This window comes from Onychomys torridus, chromosome 7 (genome assembly GCF_903995425.1).
Source record: "Onychomys torridus chromosome 7, mOncTor1.1, whole genome shotgun sequence".
In the NCBI taxonomy this organism is placed as follows: Eukaryota; Metazoa; Chordata; class Mammalia; order Rodentia; family Cricetidae; genus Onychomys; species Onychomys torridus.
Window position 1 is genome coordinate 70,856,345 of NC_050449.1, and position 26,323 is coordinate 70,882,667.

Sequence of the window (26,323 nt, forward strand, 5' to 3'; positions counted from 1 at the left end):
AAGTGAGAAGGGGGAGAGAGGACAATTCAGAAAGATGCCTGAAGAAGCCATAGGGGCCCGCTGCCAGCAGCGGTGGCAGGAGCCAGGCCAGCCCGCCAGTGGCTCACCAGCTCAGCTACCATCTGGGCCCAGATCCAGTGCTCTGAGTTGGTCTACCCCAACATCTACCCCACGGACAGGCTGCTGGAGTATGTGAAGGAGCAGGTACTGCAGAACCAGAGCTGCAGGATCACCGTGACTCTGGCAACAGCAGGGTATCTGAGATGCGTCTCAGCGATGGTCCAGTATTTATAAACCAGAAACCTTGAACGAGACCAATGACTCACTGCAATGAATATTTGTGTTTGCACGTGTGTTTACATATGTGTATGTGTGTGTGTGTTTGTGACACCACAGTTTCCACTACCAGTATGACAAATGACAAACGAACATTCAACACAGAGGTGGAATTGATAAAGAGTGGTGAGTGAGCGGTAGAGAGGAAGAACTGGAAGTGAGACAGGGGGGTAGGTGTGAGAGACGCCTGCAGTGGACGGGCGAGCATGCTATAGGGCCAACGGGATGGTGTGCAGCAGCCTGGACTTGTATTCTGACTCAGCCAGCCACGTCCCACCCCCAACACACACACACACACACACACACACACACACACACACACAGCCACACCATTCTGACTCAGCCACCCCCCCCCCCCCACACACACACACACACACACACACACACACACACACACAGCCCAGCCACACCATCTCCCTGGTTCTGAGCAACAACAGGATGTTCAAGCCGAAAACAGATCATTTTCTGGATTGGATCTCCTCAAATGATGTCTATAGTCCATGCTTCCCTGTAGGTCACTTTGGTATCCATGGTCCACTGCCCCAGGCCATGTTGAAGCCCAAAGTTCATGTGGATGTCTGTGGTCCTACAACAACTGGGAGCCGGGTCATGTTCCAAGGTACCTCTGAAGGCCATTCAGATGTCCTTGTTCTGGGCCACTGCCTGAGGCCATGCTGATGTCCGTGGGCTTTGCTTCCACTGGAGGCTATATTGATATGAATGGCCTACACTGCCACCTAAGGCCAGGATGATGTCTGGGTCTGTGCTGCTGCCAAGGACCACGTCTAGGTCTGTGGTTCTACTGCAGCTGGGGTTTATGTTTATGTCTTTGGTCTGTATTACCTCCAAGGGCCATGTGGATGTCCACAGTCTGTGCTGCAGCCTGAAGCCATGTTCTTGTCCATGCTGTGCTACCACTGAGGGCCATACAGATGTGAGTGGCCTGTGATGCCACCTGAGGCCATGGTGATGTCTGGCTCCATGCTGCCACAGAGGGGCATGTCTGGTCCCATGTTCCTACTGTGGCAGAGGGTTGGGTTGATGTCCGAGGTCTGTACTGCCACTGGGTACTATGCTGAGGTCTATGGCACATGCTGACACTGGAGACCATGTGGATGTGCATGGTCCATGCTGTCTCCAGAAACCATGTGGAAGTCCATGATCAGTGCTCCTGCTGACTGCAAAGAGCAGGGAAGCTACTTTTGCCATGGTATTGATGACTATAGACTCAGAGCTGAGAAAGAGAGAGATAAATTCCTCCCCCACCTCACCCCTTAACACACACACACACACACACACACACACACACACACACACACAAAAAAAAAAAAAAAAAAACAGCCTAGACAGAAAGCCACCAAAGAGAACTATAGACTCAGAGCTGAGAGAGAGATAAATTCCTCCCCCACCTCACCCCTTCACACACACACACACACACACACACACACACACACACACACACAAAATAAAAAAATAAAAATAAAAAAAAAATAAAAAAAAACAGCCTAGACAGAAAGCCACCAAGCAGAACTCTTAAAGATTGTGCTAAGGATGCTGAAGTGTAGTTCTCCACAACTGGTTGTTTCTGGCAGGCGAGTGGGTGGGGAAGGATTCAGTTCTCTTTAAGGGGCTGGCCACCAAGAGTTTGACCATGCTCCAGTGAGTATAGGGACAATACAAATTGGACTTGCTTTCTTTTCCTTCTTTTTCTTTGGGGTGGGGGCAGGAAGTCACAACAAGGGGAGGGAGGGGGCAGACTTGGGAAGACTGGGAATAGAGTGTGCTCAGGATTCATGATGTTAAATTCCCAAATAATCAATAAAAATAGTATAAAAAAAGACATGGGGGGAAATTACTTATGCTTACTTAAAATATGTGTATACATGTAATACATAGTAAATGCACTGACTCCACTTGGGTGATAATACTCCCCCAAGAGCCATCAACTAACAAACGCCCAAGTGTTAGGCATGGGAAACCTCTCTTCCAGTTGTTCATCAGGGAAGTCCAAGAGAGTCCCAACACCGTAGAGGCAATGGCAGTTGATCATGGTTATCTCCAAAAAAAAAGTTAGGTAAGACCTAACTTTAAGGTAAGACCACATACTTCAGGCACAGGACTTCAAAGACTTGAGCTGGAACTGACCTGAAAGCCTCTCTGAGGACTAACACTTACTGTATCCAAAGGCACATTGCTATGGGGGAAAAGAAATCAATAGCCCTACACTGCTCTAATGCCTTCAAACTACAATGACCAGATTGGCAGGATGTCTCCAATGGTACAATTGTGGCTTTATATCTGGGAAGCAATCACCAGCTGTCTAGGTGGACTAATTCACTGTCCATTGGAGGGAGTTCATCACTAGTACTGTAAACCTAGCCAACCATCCATGGCTTATGAGGTCATGGACCCTTGAGGAGAACTTATGAGTGCCACTTTCCTAATTCAGTATAATACTTAGCCATCCACAGGTAACTGTTAACTCTTATCCCTCATACAGCCGAGATGACTACAGAAATCCACAAGTGATCAAAATACAGAAAGCAACAGACATTGGGGTGCCCAGCCACAACTGGATACATCTACAACATAACCCCTCCATTGAAGGCTCAGGGATTATCATGGGGGAGGGGAACAGACAGATTGTAAGAGCCAGACAGAGTACCATGATGACTGCTACAAGACAGTGTCTTCTATACATATAATAGGGAAGCTGTAGCCATGAAATCTTAACAGTATGTCACCAAAACAAGATCTGCCATGACACTACCAGCTGTTAAGCCAGGCAGATGGGAGGGAACCTCAGAAGGTCCCACCCCTAGATAAAGAGCTACAGGCAATAAGTGATTGCTGGCAGAGTCTTAACCAGGGATGAGAACCCATAAATTGCCCAATCCCCAGTGGTCAACTCTAAACAGAAATGCACACCCATAGGAAGAACACTCAGCAGGCTAGATCTGTATTCGCATGCAGTTTGCCTGTGCACACACAAACTGAAGAATCATGAATCTAGAGGGAATCGGGGGACCTGGCAAGAGCTGGAGGGGGAAGAAGGGTAAAAATGATGCAAATACAGTACTCATGTACAAAATTTTTTAAAAATTGAAATACTAAATTAAAAACAATTACAGATTTAAAAAATTCTCTTTAAGTGAAAGTGCATGGCATGGTTACCATGCATATCCAAAACCCAAGCAAAACATGACTAAAATGCCTACAACCTTAAGGCAGAGTTCCTACCCTCCACAGGACCCCAAAAGCAGCTCCATTCGGTAGTGACAACAATGTAGATTGAGCTCCTTTTCTAACCCATTGCTCAGAATGCCTCTGTCAGCCTCCTGCCAGGAGTCCCCTGAGCAGCTGGGGTTACACATCTACAACATCTCTCTCGGGAGAAAAGTCAGACCTGTAGACTTACACTTACCATTAATAATGGCTCCCAGAAATTAAAAATAAAGATTTGGACATTATATAACCAAACTCTGCAACCTCATGCTGAAAGCCACTCTGTCTGAAAGGCTTAAATCCTGACCTGTTTGGTTGAGAAATTTCATTAGTAACTCTCAATATCTTCTAAAATACAGTGTCTGTTACGGTAATTAGTGCTTAATATATTTTCCTTTCAAATTAATCCGGCTAGTTATTTTACAACTTGAGCCATCCCTTGTCCCTTAGCACACTTGGGTAAATTACCACAAGTCCAGTCAGTGTCGGAAGAAAGTAATCATCTCCCACCACTGAAATCTCAGAGGGCAGACCCCAGGAAGGTGAGGTGCTGGCATGGCCATTTCATACCTTACATACACTGTAATTTGTGACTCACAAACCAGGGGCAGAAGACAGAGAAAAGGCTTTGGCTAGAGACTCCTGAATCTGGACAAACCAACCATTCTCAGTCAGAGGACAACAGACTAATTTGGACCTACCGTGGGCTTGATTCTCATTAGCATCCTGCCTTGGAACATGCTAGACCACGTATAGGACCTACCAACCCACTGTGGAACATGATTCTCCAGACCCGCTGCGGTTACCAGCGGACACAGCACAGGGTCTGTGCAGAAGCAGTCAGACACTGATACGGAGAAGAACAAGCTCTTCCCTCATCTCCCAGAGCGCAGCATTAACGTGGCGTCTGTTCCCAACGAGGCAGCATATCGCACTCACAGTCAGCAGTATCTCATTTCTAACAGAACCCACAGAAGAATGTGCTACTGAGGAGCCCAGAGAGGTGGCACAGGCCTTTAGTCCCAGCACTTGGGAGGCAGAGGCAGGTGGATCTCTGAGTTCGAGGCCAGGAGTGAGTTCCAGGACAGCCAGAACTGTTACACAGAGAAACTCTGTCTCAAAAAATTTTTTAAAAAATTGCTTAATATATATGAAGTCTTAGTTTTTAATAATCCTACTAATGATATTGGCAATTTACTGTATGATGTGTTTATTATAACTGCTTTACAAGAACTAACTGTCTGGAGAAAGCTAAGGTACAAGGAAAGACGCTGACCATCTCGCATAAAGGCCAGGATTCACATAACATTGAAAGTGCTCTGCTCTGCTACCTCTCACTCCGGAGTTGGTGAGTGAACTTGTTAACTGGCAATACATATGCATATACATACATATACGTATGCACTAGAAGACACACACACGTATTTAAATCCACATGCTCAGCAAGAAGTTCTCCTTCCATACTTATTCCCTTCTAATACACCCTCACAATTACTTTTCAAAAGACATTTTAACTAGAATTTTCCTTTAAGCAAAGACAAGAAGGTATGACTCCAGTCTTTTTTAAAAACCTCCCCCAAAAATTATGTGTTTGTGTGTGTGTGCCTGCCTCAACTTATGTTCACCATGGGTGTGCATATGCTGCAGAAGCCAGAAGAGGGCATCAGATCTCCTGGAGTTATGGGCACTGTGAGCCACCCGATAAAGGTGCCGGGAACAGAACCTGTGTCCCTAGAGGAGCAGCAAGCACTACCACTGAGCCTTGCCTTCAGTTCCCAGTCTTTTTTTTTTCCTTAAAGATGTATTCATTGTATGTGTGATTGGCCTCTATGTATGTAATGTGTGTTATGTGCATGACTGATGCCCACAGAATCAAAAGAGGGAAACAGAGTCTCTGGAACTGGAGTTACGGATGCTTGTGAACTTGTTGAGCGCTAAGAACTGAACCTGGGTCTCTGCAAGAGAAAAAAAAAAAAAAGCATGTGCTTAGCCAATGAGCCACCCTCCAGCCCTGTCATATTATTTGAAGTAGAAAATTGGCATCTACCATACACCTGCCACACTGCTTTCCTCAGCAGACAGTGCCTCCTTTTTTACCTTGTACACACATTGTTCTTAAAACAGCCACACAGTATCTCACCTCTGACACAATCCTTAACTTTTAAAATCATTCCCTATGAATAAACAGCTCATCTTTCATTCCCGGCACGTTAAGTTTCTGTGCAGTACTGCTAAGATGGCTTCACTGTCCTCTAGGACACCCACCCCTCACCCCCACGCTCCCACTCCCCCACCCCCCTCTCCCATCCCCCCACCCTCCCACCCCGCCTTGAAGCAGCAGCAGAGGAAGAAAGCCAAGGAGCCTGCGGGAAGCATAGGAAGCCATGCCTCCTGCAACTGCTCCTGTTTCATCCAGTTCAGAACAGCGGGGCAGAAGTTACACTCTAAGTCAGAACGGAGGCCGACTGTATATTTAGGAATCTATTTCAAGGGAGTGAATGAGCGGCTATTTTGAGAAATTCACATTTTTTGAACTGTTTTAAATAATACTCTTTTTAAAACCACTTTGATTTTCATTACCAAATCATCTAGAAAACAGAGTGAAAGATACTTAAACCAAACAAATGACAACATGCTGCAAAATCATACAAAAAAAACCATAAACATTTACAGTAACAATGAGTGAAAAAAAATACAATTTTGCTGTTGAAAGTACTTTACCAGTAAACTATGCCCCCCATCTCAAACTTTAAAAAAAAAAATTATTTTTGCTTTTGAAACAATATTGTATAGCCATTCCCAGACTTCAAAATAAAAAAAAAAAAAGAGTATTTAATATGGCAACAGTTTTCTCAAAGGTTTTTCTCTTCTATCACACCACAGTTAAGTCAGCCACGGCCGCAGGGCTTACTTAGTTCAAGTCCACTGAAGTCAAGGTCACTGGCTCCAAGGACGGAGCGGCACATACAAAATCAGACCCACATGTGCTAGCTCAGTCTGCCAGAGAACCTAAGGCCTGCCAACTTGGTCTATTTCTACCACCGAATTATCATAATTACATGTTTACTGATAGGAACTAGTCAATGACCGATGGCTGTGCTGGGAACTACATCAGCTCATGGTAGACACTTCTGCTATTCTAGGCAGGCTCCACTTTGAGGAGAAGTTTTAATTAAAGGCCTGAGAGTACGCTCACACTAACTTTTTTAGAGCATTATTTCACATGACCGTTTCGTGGAGGAGCTAGACAAGGCCAAGACCAAGCAGCACACCAACCAGGGCTGGACCACAGGCTCCCCAAGTCCTTGGTATGCCCTGCTCATTGTGTGGGGTCTCAGTCTCCCCAACCTTCACCCCCACTCTGTATCACCTGAGCACTGTAAAGACTGGACACGTGTGCTGGCCAGGGGTGAACTTAGAGCAATTCATCAAGTATTAAATTCTCTTTCTGAAGTGTACAATTCCCTGCTGTTAGCACTTTTATTCACAAGCTATGCAAACATTACTACTAATTCCAGAAAATGTTTATCCTCTCAGAAAGAATCAGAGTCATTCTTGTACGTACATGTTTTTAATTCTTTTGAGTACATCTAACTAGAAGAATTAATTAAAATTCAATCCTTTATTCTTCAAACGTGTCCTACCCTTCAGCCTCTAACAAGTACTCTTTCCTTACAGACTAGACCATACTCGTTCCTCTGTATAAACAGAGTCAGTGCTGTGTAACCTTTGGGGTCTAGTTTTTTTTTTTTTTTTCTTCTTTAACTTAGTATCTTTTCAGGGTTCACTCATGTTGCAGCATGTATTAGTACTTCGTTTCTTTTATAGTAGTTTATTGATGGGTGTACATCATATTTATCCATTCTCTCATGGCTCCAAGTTTGAGTCCACTTTGGGGGTATTATGAAGAACACTGCTATGAACTCAACCAACAAATTTTTGTATGGACATGTCTTTAACTCTTTAACACGCCTAGAAGAGCTGGGCTACGTGGGAACTGAGTTCAACTCTGAGAAAGAACCTGCCCACACTACTGCAATAATGCTGCACTGCTGTACTTTCCCACCAGCAGCAGGTAAAGGCTTCAACTTCTCTAAATCTTCAGTGACACTTGTTACCGTGTACCTTTTCGACATCATCCTCGCTGGTGTAAAGAGGACACTGGCTGCCATGTAGCTTTTCTATGATCATCCTAGCAGGTGTAAAGTGCAAACTCACAGAACAACTCGGGACCTAAAACACTAAGACTCTGGGAAGCAGGAAGAAACAAAATGTGCTTACTGTGAGAAGCCGGCAATTTAAAAACTGCAGTATCTGTGAGGAAGACTCGAATTCTCCAGCTAACTCAACCATGCAGAGCCATGCAAACATTAGTTTACTTATCACCATTCTGCAGAAGACGCTAAGGGCACACAGGGTGGTTGGTGCCAGCCTTGGGAGCAAGGGTGCAGCTACCTCACCCCACTCCCTGCTTCCCTCATTGCGCTGAAGTCCATTCCCTATTTCCTCTCATTGCACAGAAGTTCCCACAGCTGCTCCCACTACACATCAGAATTAGCTTAAGCTTTCTGGCAACAAAGGCAGAGAAGTAAATGTGATAAATGTCAGAACGGAGACTAGAACAGGAAAGGCTTCCCATTCTTTTGGCAGATATTCTCTCCTAAAAATAACCCCCTTTCTCCTTCATAGCTCCTTATGTCAGAAAAATTAAGAACTTTCAACAGACAATACTTATTCTTCATTAGAAAGTTTTACGGCAATAGAAGCTGTGCTTTCCATAGTTACTTCTTCATAACTGCTTTTTATAGCTGAGTGCAGAGCACCGCATAGAGACAGGCTAACACAGTTCCGGCGGAGAGTCCGGAACTCCTAGTCCAGAATCCAGGATGCCTCACAGAGCAGAAGGAGTGGATCCTGTGTGCTCTGTTGTGTGTGTTCACCTGGCAGGAAAACAGAAGTGCCACCCATCCCCTGCTGTCACTGGAGTCCTGGTGCAGGTACACACTCTGGTTATAAACACACAAGTGAACACCCAACACCTAGTCTTTTCTATATAGATGCAGAACTGACGCGGTTACATATGGGGAGTAAGCGGGGTCAGGGACCCCGCAGATCTGGAATCTCTTCCCCTCTTCCTGTCACTACAGAAGGTAATGCAAAAGAGGAAGGCATTCTACCTTTACATGAAGAACATACTTCAGTGGACTTGGAAAAAGAGGGTACTGGGCAGATTTTTAAATACATTTGCAGGAAAGGCTCCAGAGTTTTCTGCTTGGTTTATACACGGATCTGTACCACAGGAACATCTGCACATTGTGTGCAGCTATAAACGTTAACAAAGCGTCTGAAACTGCAATCCCCCAAGTTTAACTAGAAAAATGTCTGTGGGGGGACTTTTCAAAAGTAAAGCTAACTGACACAAAGATCATCAGAGACCACCCAAGCACTGGTTCTCACTTCCAGCGTGATCTGGGAAGACTTCAACAGAACCCACTGGAGGCCAGAAAAGCAAAGCTTGAGAACCACTGGTACAGGGCTTAGATGCCTCCCTAACAGTCTATAATAAAAAGCTGCTTTCTACACACCTACAATGAACCTTTATAATCCTTACATGTACTATTTTAAATATGATACGTTATGCATCAATATGTTGCTCATATTAAAAATACACATAAAATTTTATAGAAGATAAAAGAAAATTATACATACATATATATGTATGTATATGTATATATGGTTATGTAGATATACATGCATATGGTTTTATATATCTAAGACACACACACACACACACACACGATTAAGACAGGTCTTAACTTGTAGCCCTGGATATCCTAAGACTCACTATGCAGACTAAGCTGGCCTGGAGCTCATGAAGATCCTCGGCCTCTGGGATTAGGGGTGTGTGCCACCACACTCAGCTTAAACATTTTTACTAAAAATAAGAAACTACAACATGCGCTGCCACACCACCCCCCCTCCACTCCCGGGAGCACTAGGCTGACGTTTATCATCTTCATGCTCATACAGCACGGGTGATACTCAACCATTTCCAACACTTTGCGTCACAGTTGGTGAGTGAACAGCGGGCGGGACTCTGCACTGGCTTCTTGGCTGTGAGATAAAAAGGACACTCTGCAAAGGCTAACTATGGACAGGTCCTTGTTAAGGTTCCATCGATAAACCTGTCGCCTTCCCTGATGGCTTTGTACAGAACAAGTCTGAACACGGTGCTTCTAGTTACTCTTATTTCTTCTTTTGGGAACGCTTTGTTCAGACCCACAGCCCACTGTTCAACCGGGTCACTTTCTCGACTCTTTGCTTTTGGAGTTCTTTGTATATTCTGGATATTGACATATCAGCTGTGGAGCTGGCAAAGTTTCTCTCCCACTCTGTGAGCCTCATCTTCACTCAGCTGCTTGTTTCCTTTGCCGCAGAGGAAGTGTTTAGTTTGGTGAGGTACTAACGGTCCGCTGTTGGCCTACATTTCCAAGCAAATGGAGTCCAGAATTCAGTTCCCAGCACCCGTATCAAGCAGTTCCAGGGAACCTGACATCCTCTTTTGGCCTCTATGAACACTCAAAAACATATGGCATGCATACATGCACATACACACACATACACACACACACACACACACACACACACACACACACACACAATCTTCAAAAACAAAATTTCAAACAAATTAGATTTCTTACAAATAAAAAATAGCGGGACAGTTTATAACCATTAAAATTTAGGAACAACTGGGCACTGGAGAAACGGCTCAGTGGGTAAGTGTACACGTGCTAAGCAGGAATGAGAATCTGGATCCCAGAACTGCTGTAAAAAGCTGAGAAATGTATGCCTGTAAGCCCAGCGCTGTGAGTGGTGGAGACAGGAATCACCGGGCATTGCTAGGCACCAGGCCAGCCCCAGGCTCGCTGAGAGACCCTGTTTCAAAGGAATAGAGCAGAGAGCGACAAAGGGACCTAACTAACATGTACGGTCCTCTGGACTCGTCACACGTGCAGATGTGAGCACAGGGGAGGACAGATGGACAATAAGTAACAACACAGAGGAGCAACTGGACACACAAACGGAGGGTTGACTTCCATCTTTCTTGAAGGTGATATCAGAGGATGGGTGAACGGCACTCTCCGTTTAAAAGCTGCAGTGGCATAGGATGAGGCTGGCAAGCTTCCTCTCACCCCTGGTACTCACAGACTTCTGTAAAAACTTACTTCCCAATATTTTCTGGCAGAGACTGCAGTGAGATGTCATTTACAGAAAGACATGTTAAGTTCTGTAGTTCAGGAAAGCTCTCTGGCAACCTACAACAACAACAAAAATGTTAATTAAAAAAAAAAGCAGTGTAGGCCAAGTATAACTATAGACCCCTTCCATGTGGGGGCTGCAAGAGCCTCTTGAAATACCTTACACTATGGAATACCTGCCTTGCCTTCCTATATATACTACCCCTGTGAGCGAAAGCAAAAGGCTTTGTCCACCAAAGGCAGCACGGGCCGTGTGGATACTTCCTGGTGGGGTGATACAATCCCAATCACAAAAATGGTGGCTGTGCCTGCTCCAGTGAAGAGAAGGTGCCGTGGAGTGCCGGGTGTTCTATGCGAAAGACAGATGCTGCCACGGGAGCCAAAACTGCTGAGAATCTGGCTGGGTGTGACAGCACACACCTTCCAGCCCCCAGTTCACAGGCAGAGGCAGGTGGGTCTCTGTGAGTTCCAGGCCAGCCAAGGCCGCACAGTGAGACCACATCTCAAAGAAAAAAAAGAATAAATCCTAAGGGGAAAAAACCCAAATGAAAACCTGCTGGGTGTGAAAATACTGCACCGATGAGAAGAAAATGCAGAGAAAACTGAGTGGCCTGCGGGCGTTTAAGCCACAGGACAGCTGCTCTGTCCTTCTCCCTCCCCACCGCTGCCCAGAGCACAGGATTACTCCACACCGCCGGGCTGTCAGCCAGCTGCTCCTGTCCGGACTGCTTCTTTAATTCAAGATGCCACTCGTTTTGGATAATGCTTCCTTTCACTACGTAGTCTACACAAATGCATTTCAGCACGTCTCAAACACCACAAAATCATAAGGATTCCATACAAAATCATTATTTAAAATGTACAAAGAAATTCTAGTTTCAATACTCCTACCGTTACCTATATTTAGAGGGAAAATCATGACTAAAGATAACAAACAGAATCTCATCACATCTAAAAGGAGATGCAGCTCTCTCCCCCCCCCCCCATCTCTCTCTCTCTCTCTCTCTCTCTCTCTCTCTCTCTCTCTCTCTCTCTCTCTCTCTCTCTCTCTCTTCCAGCATGGGCAGACCTCTGGCTTTAGTAGTGAGCTCTTGATCACTATACTTTTCCTTTGCTAGGTTTGTCTGTATTTAAAAAAAAAAAAGAAGAAGAAGAAATTCTGTATTAATGTTTTGACATTGATACAGGTTAATTTCATAATTCAAAGCCCAATCCAGGCACCCAAGAACAGGGTACCAACAGGAATGTTTTATTATGTTATTGGGAATCAATTGCTAAAGATAGTTACTTATAATTCAAAAGACAGAACTCACTTGATCTATCTTGAGTTTTGCCAGACATACATATTCCTTTATAATCTTAAAAATACCTAAAATGTTCTTAAAGCGAGTAAAATGCTTTAGCTGGCTGCTCTCTGCCTTTCTCCAGCTGCTAGCAGGAAGAGTGGCATGTAGGGGTGCAGGATGGTGAGGAACCAGAAGCCGGGTGAGGGTGAGGAGGTTCCAACACTGTTCACACTAGCTGCACGGGGGTTGAGGAGTCTGTTCATCTAGCTGAGGTTCTCTCCCCAGCCATAAACTAAGTGGGCCAAGCCAAGCAATTACCACGCTGCTCTCAGCTCACAGGTAACATCTTAATTCTTAGCATCAGGATACCTGCCAAATGAAATGGCTTTTCGCAAAGAATCCTGCCACGTTTGAGGCCAGGATAAAAACAGGCATGAAAGGCTCACGTAAGCTGAGTGTATTCTCCCTGAGAACGCCTTCAGATAATTTGTGGAGTCAACTGGTAGCAGACATTAGGAAGAGAAAAGCAGAAAAGCAGAAGGCGATTTAAGTGACTGAGTGGTTAAGTCTCGGCTGCACCACACAGCATTCTCCAGCTTGCCAGGCCATGGGGGCTGCCTTAATGCTCAGTTAGCTCAGTTCAGTGACCTCTGAGCACTTCCTTCAAGAATTACAGTTGGACTGGAGATACCATAATAAGAGAGAAATGCACGTCATTTCCTCACGTCTGTGGGGGAGTCTTCATCAGGGAGACAGCTCACATGTCAATGTCAAGTGCTGTGAAAACACAGCACAGAGTGGGTGCTGTGAAGGACGGCGGGGGGGGGGGGGCACTAGGGAGTAAGCGGAAAGGCTTTCTGAAGACGGGGTGCTCTGCCTGCAGTCTGAGGGAAGCTGAAAGGATCAGAACTGTGGGGGAGGGGAAGCTGAGAAGTGAGACTGACAGAGGCAGCCAGAGGCAATCAGGGTGGAGACTGTTCAGCACAAAGGCGCTGAGGAGGCTCTCAAAGCCTGGGGAGCACGAACCTATGAGGTTCTGAGAAGAGAACTGTGTGATGGTGACTGGGAAAGATGGCACAGCTGGAGGACAGTAAAGAGTGAATAAAGGCACTAGCTTTATATAACTCTTGATTATTATCTTTCAGTCATGATAAGAGTATCAGTCACTGAAATCCAAAAGAGAGAAACCAGAAACACCATAAAAAAATACTTAATTCTTGGAAATGAGGTATGGGTAAAACAAAATTAAATAGGGAATTGCTTCATACTCAGGGAGTCTCAGTTTTGAAATGAATAAGATCAATCCAGTTCAAACTCAAAGGGAACAGCTATGTACAGAGCCTTGAGAAATCCTACAAATGGACTCACCGGCCCAGAGAAACCTCTAGAATACACACCCAAGAGTAGTCTCTGAATTGCCATATGGGCACTAATTCAATTACCCTGGCAACACAGACACTTAGAGGCAGGTGTCAGTGGACTCCCAACTCAGCTAGGCCACCAGGAAAGCCATGATAACGCCCCTCAAGCTCACCCAGACAGTGTTCTGTGGAACCAGGAAGGACAGAGCTGAGTTCAGTAGTAAAATGGGGCAGGTGCCCAGACTCAGAATGATAAACCTAAGGAGCCCCCATAGCTAATGCAAAAGGAGGAAAATAATGGGATTAAAAAGTTTTTTATAGCTGGGCAGTAGTGGCGCACACCTTTAATCCCAGCATGTGGGAGGGAGGCAGAGGCAGCCTGGTCTACAAAATGAGTTCCAGGACAGTCAGGACTGTTACACAGAGAAACTTTGTCTGGAGTGGGGTGTGTGTGTGTGTGTGTGTGTGTGTGTGTGTGTGTGTGTGTATGTGTGTAAGACACCAACAAAATGTTTTGTGTATATGTGCTTTTGTATAGAAGTGGATATTATAAATGTTTCATCACTGGAGTGTAAAAAGTAAGTTGAATAAGACTTCTCTGGCTGGGTGCATAACTCAGTAGAAAAGCACTGTGTAGCCCCAAGATCAATAAAGGAAACTAACTTCCTGGGAATCTCTCTGGCCTCAATCTGATCCTATAAGACAGGAGACGAATTTGGGAATTTATTTTTATTTTATTTTGACGTTTATTTAGCAGCACATACACACATTTGTGCACACACACACCACAGTGCACATATGTGTGTCATGGTGCATGTGTGCAGGTTAGAAGACAACCCACAGGAGTCAGTTCTCTTATGTTATGTGGGACCCAGGCACTGAATTCTAACCGTCAGATTTTCTGACAAGTGCCTTCCTTTACCTGCTGAGCCATCTCGTCAACCCAACGGAGAATTTTGTTTAAGCTACAGCTCTTCATGTTGCTCAGAAATGTACTCTTTCACTCCTGCTTTATACAGTCCTGGGGACCCTGTCCTCCTGACCAACGATTCCACCAGTACCAGCTGCCTTCTTCCACTGCTTATTTATGATCACACTAAAGTCCATCTTACTTGGTGGAGACAGTGCCCCATCTAGGCACCTACTGGATGCGTCACATGGCCATATCCTTTGCTCTGCTGTAAGACATGCTACCCTGAGCATCTTATCTAGAAATGCAAAGTATGAAGGTTACCTGGTGAGGGGGTTTCCACTGAAGTCAGCTACCTGCAGCGCTTTACAGAAGGAGATGCTTTCTGGAATTTCAGGGATATCTAGAGGAGCAAAGAAAGTTCATCAGCATTGTTAACATTTTCAGCATGTTTAGGACTGACTATAATCACAAGAGAAAACCCAGATGCCGTTACCTCATTCGAATGTGGTCCCGACTTGTCAGAACCATTTTCCTACATTTTTTTTTTCAGAAAATATGTTCTATAAGGAAGCACATTAAAACTGTACAGTTCCAAGGAGCACAGGTTCTGGGTTTCATATTTTAGCTCACACAACTAGAGAGGTGCCAACAGTTTATTTGGCTGGTTGACTGAAGTGTGAGTCAAAACACGGTCTGGTGCAAATGAGCTGGAGCGCTCTGATACGCCTTGGCTTGGTGTGGATGAACCCAAGGCTCTGGGATACCGGGAGGCTGGAGATGGGGGCAGAGGCGACATGTCCTCACTCACACTGCAACAAACAGACTTGTGAGAGGGGAACCAGCACAGCTGAGGAGCTGTCACTGTTTCTCCCTGTATGCCACACCTTACAGTACGAGTCACAGGTGCACAACTGGAACACCTGGATACAATGGGTCATGTGGAACCCAGAGCAGCAAGGGTCAAGAGGTAGTACTAAACCACCAGAGCAGGGTGAGCTCACTTGTTATAAAGGACAACATAGAAAAAGCAATGTTCATAATGGTCTGACTTGTGTAGACCTTTGGCACTGGATAATTAACCATCATGTTCCCAGAAGTGAAATGGACTTCACAGGACGTCTAAGTTCCTGCTTGAGTTATGTAAGCAGAAAAATTGCAGAACAGATGAATGGCTGCCTTGAGTCATAGCAACAGACATTCATGGCAGCTTGACCAATCCCCAGACTTTAGCTAGTTTATAGACCCAGGACCCCTTGAATGAAAGGGAGGCTATGTTCCCTTGAGGAAGGACCCACTGCAACTGTGGAAAGGTTTGCTAGTCTTTTTTCATGTTTCATCCCCATCCTTCCTTCCCTAAAAGAACCTCTGGCCTTTTTTATAATGGGGGAAAGGAAACAATCAGACCTTTCAGAGCCTATTAAACAGTGGTCCACGATTGACACTGATTCTGGGAGCCCCCAAAAGGATTGTGGCCCTCCGGTTAAGACAGGAGCTCACAGAGGCAGGTGAGAGGGTGATCACAAACTTCATCAAGTTGTGACTCCCAAAGCAGCTGTGGTAGCAGATGCTACAACACCATCCTTGCTTAAGTAGCCATTAGTCTTACAGGTGTTTTATCTCAATACCTGTCCTTAAGGACCATGAGAGACAATTCTTTTCCTTTCCTACCTCAAGGGTATTTATTATTCATTCCCCAGCCCTATGCCATAACTTATTTCACAGGGATTATGATCATTTGTCTTTTCCACATGGTATCAAAACAGTCCAATCGTATTGATGGCATATGCTGACAGGGTCAAGTGAGCAGGAGAGAACCACCCACTCTGAACCCGTTGGTAAAGAGTACACACATCCGAGGATGGAAACCAAATCCAACCAAGATTCAAGCCCAGCAGTGTGGGTTATGCAGAGACACCCCTTCTAAGGGGAAAGATAAGTTGTTGGTCCTATCCCTTCCTATCGCCAAGAAAGTAGCACAATGCTGAGAGGGTCTCCTTGGATTCTGGAGGAGCATATCCCCCACTCTGTCGTGTAACTGGCCCATATACTGAGGGACTTGGAAAGTTGCTAGTTTTAAGCGTGGCCCAGAACAGAAGCCAGCTCTTCAACAGTCCCCCCCTCCCCCCCCCAACCCCCGATGTGCAGGCTCTTTTTCTTTTTGGGCTCTGTGATCCAGCATGCCCAGCAGTAACTCAAGTGTCAGCAGACAGGGATGGAACAACGCTGAAGGACAGTGGTAAAGGGAAATCTTTGTAACAGGCGAATCTTTGCGTAGTGCACATGACTTGCGTGTGTTGCTTGGAAGGAAAGCTATTCAGTGTGCAAGTAAGCAGTGACTTGTGAGCTGCGGCCATGTACTGAATGGAGGCAAACCAGGAAGATACAGAACTAGAAAACTGACAGGAAAGACGGCTAAGAAAGAAATATATGGATTAATCTCTCCAACTATGCAAGGAACATGAAGACATTAGTGTCACGTGTAAATTCTGAAAGGCTACCTCAACGGAGGAAACAATGATTCGTAGATAGGATGACCCACTCTACGAACAGCAGTCAACCTCTTGCCCTGACTACCCGTCACTGCCCAATCCCACATGGACAAAATGGCTACGGTGACAGGGATGGAGGCCACACATGGCTTTAACAATGTCTACTTCCACTCACAAAGCTGGATTTGCTACTGAATGCCAGACATGTCAGCTACAGAAAACAATACTGAGCTCCCAGGGGCACTATTCCTGGAGTGGTAAGCCAGGGGACCTGGTAGCAGGCTCTGTCCTTACTGGAAGAATACCAGATACTTCTGGGTGTAGATTAGCCTTCCTGCATGTAGTTCTGCCCAAATTACTGCCCATTAATGTACATATTGCCTTATCACAGTCACAGTATTCCACACAGTATTGCTTCTGACCAAGGAAAGCAGTTGGCTTGACAAAATGGTGGAATGGCCTTTTAAAGACACAGTCACGATGCCAATTAGGTAGCAATAGACTGGAGGCCTAGAGCAGGGTTCTCCAGGAGGCTACATCAGTATCCGCTATATATAGCACTGTTTCTCCTCCAGTCTGGGTTTTAAAGTCCTCGAATTAAGGGGTAGAAATGGGGATGTACCATCATCCTCGGTGACCCACTACCAAGTCTGGCTTGACCTCAGGTTCTGTTGGCCAAATGTTTTGATTCCATGGAAGAAAATGCTCCTGCTGGAGATACAGCTATTCCATTAAACTGGAAGCTAAGACTGCTCCCTGGCCACTTTCTCAAGAGGCTGAGAATTGAGTTTGTGTTAGAAAGGATGATTCATACAGGCTCTCAGGAAACTTGACTGCTTTTTCACCATGTAAAAAGGTATATCCAGAGTAGAAAAGAATCCATTATGGTGTCTCTTGGTGGTACGACGTCCTATGATTACGGTCAGTAGGAAATTACAACTCAAACCAGGCAAGATGATAAATGGCCCATAACTTATAGAAATGAGAGCATGAGTCACCTCTCCAGATAAAGAACCAAGCAAGACATGCCGAGTTGCTGCTGAGAGTGAAGGAAATACAGAATGGTTATTAGGAAAAGGCAGTATAAATACCAGTTAAGGCCAAATGACCAGTTACAGAAATGAAATTCTAATTGCCGTGAGGGTTTCTGTCCTAGTTTGTTAATAACCGTGTTTTTAGTTCAATGTAGGATAGTTATATCATGTTAGGTAGAATTATGGCCGGCATTTTTTTTTCATTTGGAAATTAAGTATGATATAAGGAGATACAATTAGGTATCAAGCTGACAAGGGGTGAACTTCTGATGACTAATCTTGATTATCAACTTCACTGAGTCTAGAATAAATTAAGAGACACACATCTGGACAGGTCACTAAGGGTAATTCCTAGAAAGGTTAATTGACGTTGGAAGACCTTTCCCCAAGTGGATGGCACCTCTGGCAGCAGCCAGATATGAATCGTTCTAAGGGGAAACAATGCTGCTTTTGCCTGCCTGCCTGCCTTCTCTCCCTGCCTGTGAATGCATCAACCCTGTTGCGGCTACTGCAGCCACCCTTCACTGCCATCAAGAACCCAGCTTCTTCAGCCTTTCAACATGGACTGAAGACCAGTGGCTTTCCAGGAATACTCCAGGATCTCATTACCGGATTGTGACTGCCGAGGCATCCAGCCCCGTGAACTGAGCCAGCACCACGTCCTCCCGGTGTGCATTTGTCCACTGCTGGACTACCCAACTCAAATCCTGTAAGGCGATCTAATAAACCCCCTTTGCAATAAATACTCTTCCTCTAGAGAGCCTTGACAAACACAAAACACCAAATCTGGGGGGGGCTATTAATCTGATCAGAGATAAAGATTCAGAATATATGAAGAACTCAAAATCAAAACATTACAAAACAAAACTACAAATGATCCAACTGAGAAGTGGGGGAGGGGGGGGGTGGGGGGGGGGAGGTTACCAGACAGTTCAAATGAAGTATAAACTTCCAGTAAATACAATGCTTAACATCCTAGGCCATCGGGGAGATGCACATGAAAACGAGACTTAAAATTCCATCTCATCCCATGAAGGAAAAGTAAAAACTGCTGGCCGAGACGGGGTGGCGGAAACACACACTGTTGGGAGGGGTGTGAAAGAGCCCAGTCACTATGAACTCAGTAGAGTGGTCCCTCAGAATACTAAACACAGAACTACCTAGTCCCCAGCTACCCAGGCTTGGGTATGTATATACCAAAGGAGTCAGTCGGTACTCTGTAGAGTTACTACTACCGCAGCCCTCTTCCCAACAGCCAAACCACATAACCAGCCTCCGCGCCTACCAATGCGTAAATGGGCGAAGAAATGCAGCCTCTGCTCACGCGGTAGTTTTATCCTGCTGGAAGGAACAAAGTGACGCCATTTGTAGGAAAATGGGTGGGAACTAACGACCACACAAGCGGACCAAGGCGGAAGCACAAGGACAGGTGCCACGGCTCCTCTCCCTTCCGTGGAACTTGTGGGAAAAGCAACCTGGAGGTGACAGGGGTGACAACTACACATGCTGGCACAGGCTGCAACCCCAGCATCTGGGAGGCCACAACGGGAGATCACAAGCCTGGGCTACACGGTAAGGCCGAAGGTGCCTGGGAGACAGAATGAAACCCTGCCTCAAAATAACAAGAAAAGGGTGGGGGGGGGCTGGGGGAGTGAGAAGAGGGACTTTTAAGGATAGGGAGGGAGCGGGGAGAACAGAAAAAGGAAGGTGGATGTGACCAGCGTACATTATACACACGCATGGAAACGGAATGAAACCCATTATTTTGTGCAATTAATAGCTTCTAGCTTAAAAACCGACAAAGGGGATAAAAGCCCACGAGTCTGTCACGTGACTCGTCACACGGCAGCCCCAGTAGTGCCACCTCTACTACTATGCCAGTAGAGCAAGGCTTTCCTCCAGAGGCACGAGGAAGTGCAAGGTGTTCCCGGCCAAAATCACTACGAACTGGTTCCCACATGTTCTGTAAGGAACAAATGTGAGATTCAAGACCAAAAAGTGTAGGGAAATAACTGCCATGCCAGACAGGCCTAGCTTGAACTCATTAAAAAACATTATCATTCAAATTCTGTCACCTGCCTTTTAGATACACCCAATTTCTAGGTCTTCTTGACCATCCTGTAACTCTTCCAACATATGTTCTCTTGTTCACTATTATTACTATCTGCCTGGGTTGGCCCCCATCATCTAGATAACTACACATCCTCCTAAATGCCACGAGTATTATCTGCACTGATTTTCTGTATTTATGAAGCCTGTATGTCCCTTGGCAGACTATTAACATGTCTATACCTTAATCTCCTTCTCAGGACATCACAGGCATTTCTTAAATGATGCTGGCAGATCAAAATGTCACTACTGTAGGAAGCTGAGAAGTGAGGAAGGAGATGAAGAAAGGCCTGATCGCTCTGAACCAATAGGTGCAGAGGACGAGCCTAGGCAGGATTGTGACACTTGATTTAAAACGTTAAGGAAAGGATGACTGTGAGGACACCACAGACTGTCAGTGGAAGGTCTGGAGAAAGGACTAGGAAGGTCCCTGGACATTGAATCAGCCTGGCATTCACTCTGAATTTGCTGCACATAAGAGTGTCCTTGTCTATAACAAGCACCTCCATCTTACCGTTAACTTAAGGATAAAAGGAGCCAGATTGAAGAAGAGTGAGGTCATTAATGAGAACCTAAGAGTTTTTGCTGTTGTGTTAATTATTTGGGAAGCATTAAGGACTATATCCAGAATAGGCATGTATTTACACATTAGTAAATTAAAACTTAGCATTAAGATTTTTATCAATTCATTAAATTATCCAAAACTTCTACTTTCCAGTTCTATAAAAGTGAAACACAACAAAATAATTAAATCTTACTTTTTATAGTTCATATTAGTAATGTCCATTTACAGCCAAGAATAAAAATAACAAAATCTCTCAGGCATTTTATAAGTATCAGATTTTGTTATTTTTATTCCTCTTTTCCATAAAATGTTAAGATAACCTCTAATTCAGAGCCACCACAAGCTATCATCATCTCTTGAATCTGATCTGCTTTTGACAAGTGGGTTTTTGCTGTCTTGGAAAGAACATACCAGATCCACAGTTTACCAGCAGAACAATTTCTGTGGCCTGTGTACAAAGACTCCCATCAGTGCAAATCTGTCCACAAAGCAGGCAGATCACCACTGCGGCACTGTTTGCTGAAGGAGCCTTCACAACAGATACTGGCACTTTAGATGTGATTTCAAGGGACATTCCCTGCCCTTCAGGGCACCCACTTTTAACACAGGCTGAGATTCTATCCCACCCCAGCCCAAAAGCAATGTGTAAGCTTCGTTTATATGTTCCTATAAGGAATAAGTGGGTCACCGTGTCCCCAAATTATCAAGATAGACCCTCTCTTGATGGTCATAGTACCAATACAATTTTAGGGGTATCAAGGAATGGAGTCAAGTTAGGCTATGCGGCACTGCCTTCTGAGCACAGATTTCAGTGCTGGTTTCAGAACTCCGAGCCCTGCCTTCCGTGGAGGACTGGGGCAGCCTACTTTGTCGTCATGGTACATTACGTTTCAATGAATACACTAATTGCTCACTGGCACTTCTTTTTCTGTGTAACAAATACTGAGGTGGATAGTAGCAGACCAATTTAGAGACACAGAAGCATCAAATAAATGGTCCAAGATCATTCCACTGGCATCTGGAAAAGCAGAGCTTCGGACCAGTCCCTCTGCAAGGAAGACACAAAGGTCCCATTGAAGGTCTGCAGAGCCACCTTTGAGGCACTCCAGACACACTGCAGGGATTGCAGACAGCAGAGGAATGTCCCCGGAGAAACACCAAATACTGTCAGGTTGTTCTCTTGTGCAGAAACGGGGTGGGGGGGGGGAGTGTGGAGGGCAGAGGAAACAAGAGTGAGCCTCCTGTCTTAAGGGGACAGAATCCTTAAAAATGGAGGTCCATCAGATGGAAGAGAAAAGAACTGAGCAACCGCCAGAAGTCAAGAGCAAATAGCACCGCTCAGAGCAAGGTCCATGGAGCAACAGAACAGGGGAGAAGGGCATCACTACAAGCTGGGTTCCAGGAATAAACTGTTATCTTTACAGGTGATGTGAGGAGAAGCCAAACCACAGAGGCGGAGGAGGAGGAGGAGGAGTGGGGGGGAGGAGGAGGGGGAGGGAAGGAGGAGGAGGAGGAGGAGTGGGGGGGAGGAGGAGGGGGAGGGGAGGAAGAAGAGGAGGAGGAGGAGAGAAGGAATGGGTAGAACAGCAGAGGCCAGACTCTAGTCTCCAACACAGTAGTCACTAGTTGCCCGAATGAGAAAAATGGGAGAATGCTGTAAGCTTGTCTCATCATGATGTTGAATGGGTTAATTAATTACAGAGGACTGCTATTTAATTTGAAATGATATCCTGACTGGCAAGCTTCAATCTGCTAAATTATGGCGACCATTTTTCTTACCAAAATAAGAGATGGCAAGCCCATGTTGAATGCCAATAAAAACAACCACACTGCTCATCAGGCTGCATAAACCCCAGGGACACATAATCTGAACGTAACGTGGGGCACGCGGTGAGGTGAACAAGAAAAAGCATCTGTCTGTTTTGTTCCGCCATGGCCGGCTCCCGCCACTGTCACACCCCCACCAGGCCCTTCACACATACCAGATCCCTCAGTCACCTCCCATCCTGGTGCACCACCACCGTCTCCAGTGCAGTGCCTAGGGAAGAGGAACCTTCGTCGGGAGTTCTAGACCTAAGCTTGTTTCCCCAGTTCTTTCTGGTTCACATCGACGGACACATCGTTGTGGTCTACAGAAATTAAATTAGTGTTTTTAAAAACTACACAGTCGCACTGAATCTCCAAGTCTGAGAGTCTGGATGAGACCGTGCCTGCCACAAGCCTGGCAAGCAGAAAGACAGAAAGGGGGTTTTGTTTGAGGAAGGTACCAAGGTCCAGGGGAAAGTTACTTCAGTGCGTCTGGATTTTTTTTTTTAATTGAAAACTCTAAGCGGCAGATGGAAGCCCTGTCTCAGAAGGCAACAAGAATGCAGCCATGTAGTGTGAGCAGAAGGCATGAACATCAGAACCTACCTATGTGAGAGACGGAAGAGGAACAAGGGCGCAGAAGGCCTGGGGGAGCAGAAGGAAAGGATCGTGAGAATTCTATGGATGGAGAACGCCCTCCTGGGATGAGAACCCCAAGACACAAGTGAGTGGAATGATACTATCCCGCCATCTGAAGGAAACGAGCTGCCACAATATGAAGCACTTCTGGGCAGAAAGTGGGCAATGTGTCTACTTGGCAACCCAAGTGGAAGGCGGAAGGGAGAGAGGGCTGTGCTGGCACCGAATGTGGGGTCCTATTATGCAGAAACCATGAATCCAGCCTCGGCCAGAGACAGACTTCAACCCCCACCACGACCACAGCAGCCAGCAGTGAAGAGAACAAGCGTGTGCAGGAGGTGCTGACAGGCTGTGGTGACATACTCAAGACTGTGACTTTGGGGACAGTCAGTACATCGTATTGATTCATTTAGAAGTATTTACTACTGGAATAAAACAAGGTCCTTGTGTGCCAAGCAGGCTGGCTGATTAAGACGGTTTGAATGTTGTGCTGCAGGCTGTCTGACTCAAGCCTGTTTAAAAATATCCGGGGCTGTCAAACAAGGCTAAATATGAATGCGCTCTCCCAGGCCCCCTTTCTGCTGTCACAGCTGTTCCTCTGCTGATGAGAGGGGAAAACCAAAAGCAGAATTTCTTCAAATGTTTCCATTTATCATATTATCCCGAGCACTTCAGACGCCCAAGAGGCAGCCAGCCTTGTCCACAAAAGCCCCAGTTCTGGGCATCCACTTCTGTGCACAAGGAGGCTGACGGGCCTGGGCCTCACAGGGCACAGCCAAGAAGGCAAGACAGACAAGGACCCTTTATGAACGTTAACTTGCAGAAGTCTGGTACAAGCCGTGTTAAAAGTCCCTGCTCGGTGTGTGTGGTGGCACACCCCTATCATCTCGGCACTGGAGAGACTGGCACAGGAAATTCAGGAGCCCAAGGTCAGCACTGGCTATGTGGTGAATTCAAGGCCAGGCTGGGGATACATGGTACCCTGTCCCCAAAAGAGTTCCAACTAAGAATTCCAGCAACAGCTATCAGAGTAACTGTTTCAGCCCAGCTTTTCCTACCCTGCAGAATTGGCTTCAACATGTCTGGAGGTACAAGGTCTTGTTTCATAAAGACAATGTTAAGTACTAGGTTTCATACAAAATAACAGAAAGGAAAGAAATATAGCCATTTGGCATTCATTTTACTTCTTTCTAAAACCAGTTATGTTTAAATACATATTCATATATAATTTTAATTAAAAGTTACTTACACTTCAAGGAAATTCACTGAATACCAAAAATGAAATACTTTTATTCATTTATCAGATCTTTCTTTTTCATCCAAAATTACAGCTCTTTGAAATTATTCTGATTTAATATGGCTAGATATATATCAAATTACCTAAAGAATTCTAGTGGATATATATTTTGACCAACAAAGTTTAATTCCACACCCTACCCCAACTTCTCCTTCATCCTTAGACTACAAAACCTTTTTCTCCTCTGACAGCACCCCTGTAGTGCCCACACCCCTGCAGTGCCCACACCCTGCAGTGCCCACTCCCCACACCCTGCAGTGCCCACTCCCCTGCAGTGCCCACTCCCCACACCCTGCAGTGCCTACTCCCCACATCCCTGCAGCACCCACTCCCCACACCCTGCAGTGCCTACTCCCCACACTCTACAGTGCCCACACCCCACACCCTGCAGTGCCTACTCCCCACACCCTGTAGTGCCCACACCCCTGCAGTGCCCACTCCCCACACCCTGCAGTGCCTACTCCCCACACCCTGCAGTGCCCACACCCCTGCAGTGCCCACACCCATGCAGTGCCCACACCCTGCAGTGCCCACACCCCACACCCTGCAGTGCCCACTCCCCACACCCTGCAGTGCCCACTCCCCTGCAGTGCCCACTCCCCACACCCTGCAGTGCCTACTCCCCACATCCCTGCAGCGCCCACTCCCCACACCCTGCAGTACCCACTCCCCACACTCTACAGTGCCCACACCCCACACCCTGCAGTGCCTACTCCCCACACCCTGTAGTGCCCACACCCCTGCAGTGCCCACTCCCCACACCCTGCAGTGCCCACTCCCCACACCCTACAGTGCCCACACCCCTGCAGTGCCCACACCCTGCAGTGCCCACTCCCCACACCCTGCAGTGCCCACACCCCTGCAGTGCCCACACCCCTGCAGTGCCCACTCCCCACACCCTGCAGTACCCACACCCTGCAGTGCCCACTCCCCATACCCCTGCAGTGCCCACACTCCTGCAGTGCCCACTCCCCATACCCCTGCAGTGCCCACACCCCTGCAGTGCCCACTCCCCACACCCTGCAGTGCCCACACCCCTGCAGTGCCCACTCCCCATACCCCTGCAGTGCCCACTCCCCACACCCTGCAGTACCCACTCCCCACATCCCTGCAGTGCCCACTCCCCATAACCCTGCAGTGCCCACACTCCTGCAGTGCCCACTCCCCACATCCCTGCAGTGCCCACACCCCTGCAGTGCCCACTCCCCACACCCTGCAGTGCCCACACCCCTGCAGTGCCCACTCCCCATACCCCTGCAGTGCCCACACCCCTGCAGTACCCACTCCCCATACCCCTGCAGTGCCCACTCCCCATACCCCTGCAGTGCCCACACCCCTGCAGTGCCCACTCCCCACACCCTGCAGTGCCCATACCCCTGCAGTGCCCACTCCCCACACCCTGCAGTGCCCACACTCCTGCAGTGCCCACTCCCCACACCCTGCAGTGCCCATACCCCTGCAGTGCCCACTCCTCTATCTGACACTGCCAGCTTTCATGCTCTCTTTGAAAAGCATCTCTTGCCCTTCCAGTTAAGCCACGCCCTGCTAAGCCATGTTTGCCTGCCACACCACTCTATACACCGTCAGCTGGGACTCAGTCCCGGACCAAATGAGCCACTCTTTAGATAATACACACAGAGTAGGTAAGAGTAAAGGACCAAGAGTGAACCCAGCTCTGTACACATGCAGAGAGGAGCCATTCCCAGATAAACCAGCCAGGACACCAATTCTCAACTATTCACTGGGCTTTTCCAAAGCACAGCCCTATACAGTACTATAACCACTGAGTATCCTCGCAGTGAGGGGTTTTCAATCTTCAGACAGACTCGACAGACAGCTTGAACTACAGAGTAAGACCTTGCAGAAGGAGGGAAGGGGGTGAAATAAAGGGAGGGTGGTCTTACAGGTGCCTCTGAAAAACACTGGAGCATCTGGAAATAAATGGGGGTTTTATAGATACCTTTTAAAAATAATAGGGCATTTACCTTTAGTGGTTCTCAGCCC

General features: G+C 46.5%; 1 protein-coding gene across 2 annotated transcripts in view; it reads right to left on the minus strand.

Annotated features, from left to right (window-relative positions):
* Lrrc1 (leucine rich repeat containing 1) overlaps positions 1 to 26,323 on the minus strand; it is a 117,957-nt gene that overhangs the window by 29,151 nt on the left and 62,483 nt on the right. For both annotated transcript variants that reach the window (XM_036193535.1, XM_036193536.1), the window contains exons 3-4: positions 14,702 to 14,780; positions 10,788 to 10,877 (exon numbers count right to left, since the gene is read on the minus strand). In XM_036193535.1, the coding sequence (XP_036049428.1) occupies positions 10,788 to 10,877; positions 14,702 to 14,780 (169 nt within the window). The remainder of the gene's footprint in view (positions 1 to 10,787; positions 10,878 to 14,701; positions 14,781 to 26,323) is intronic.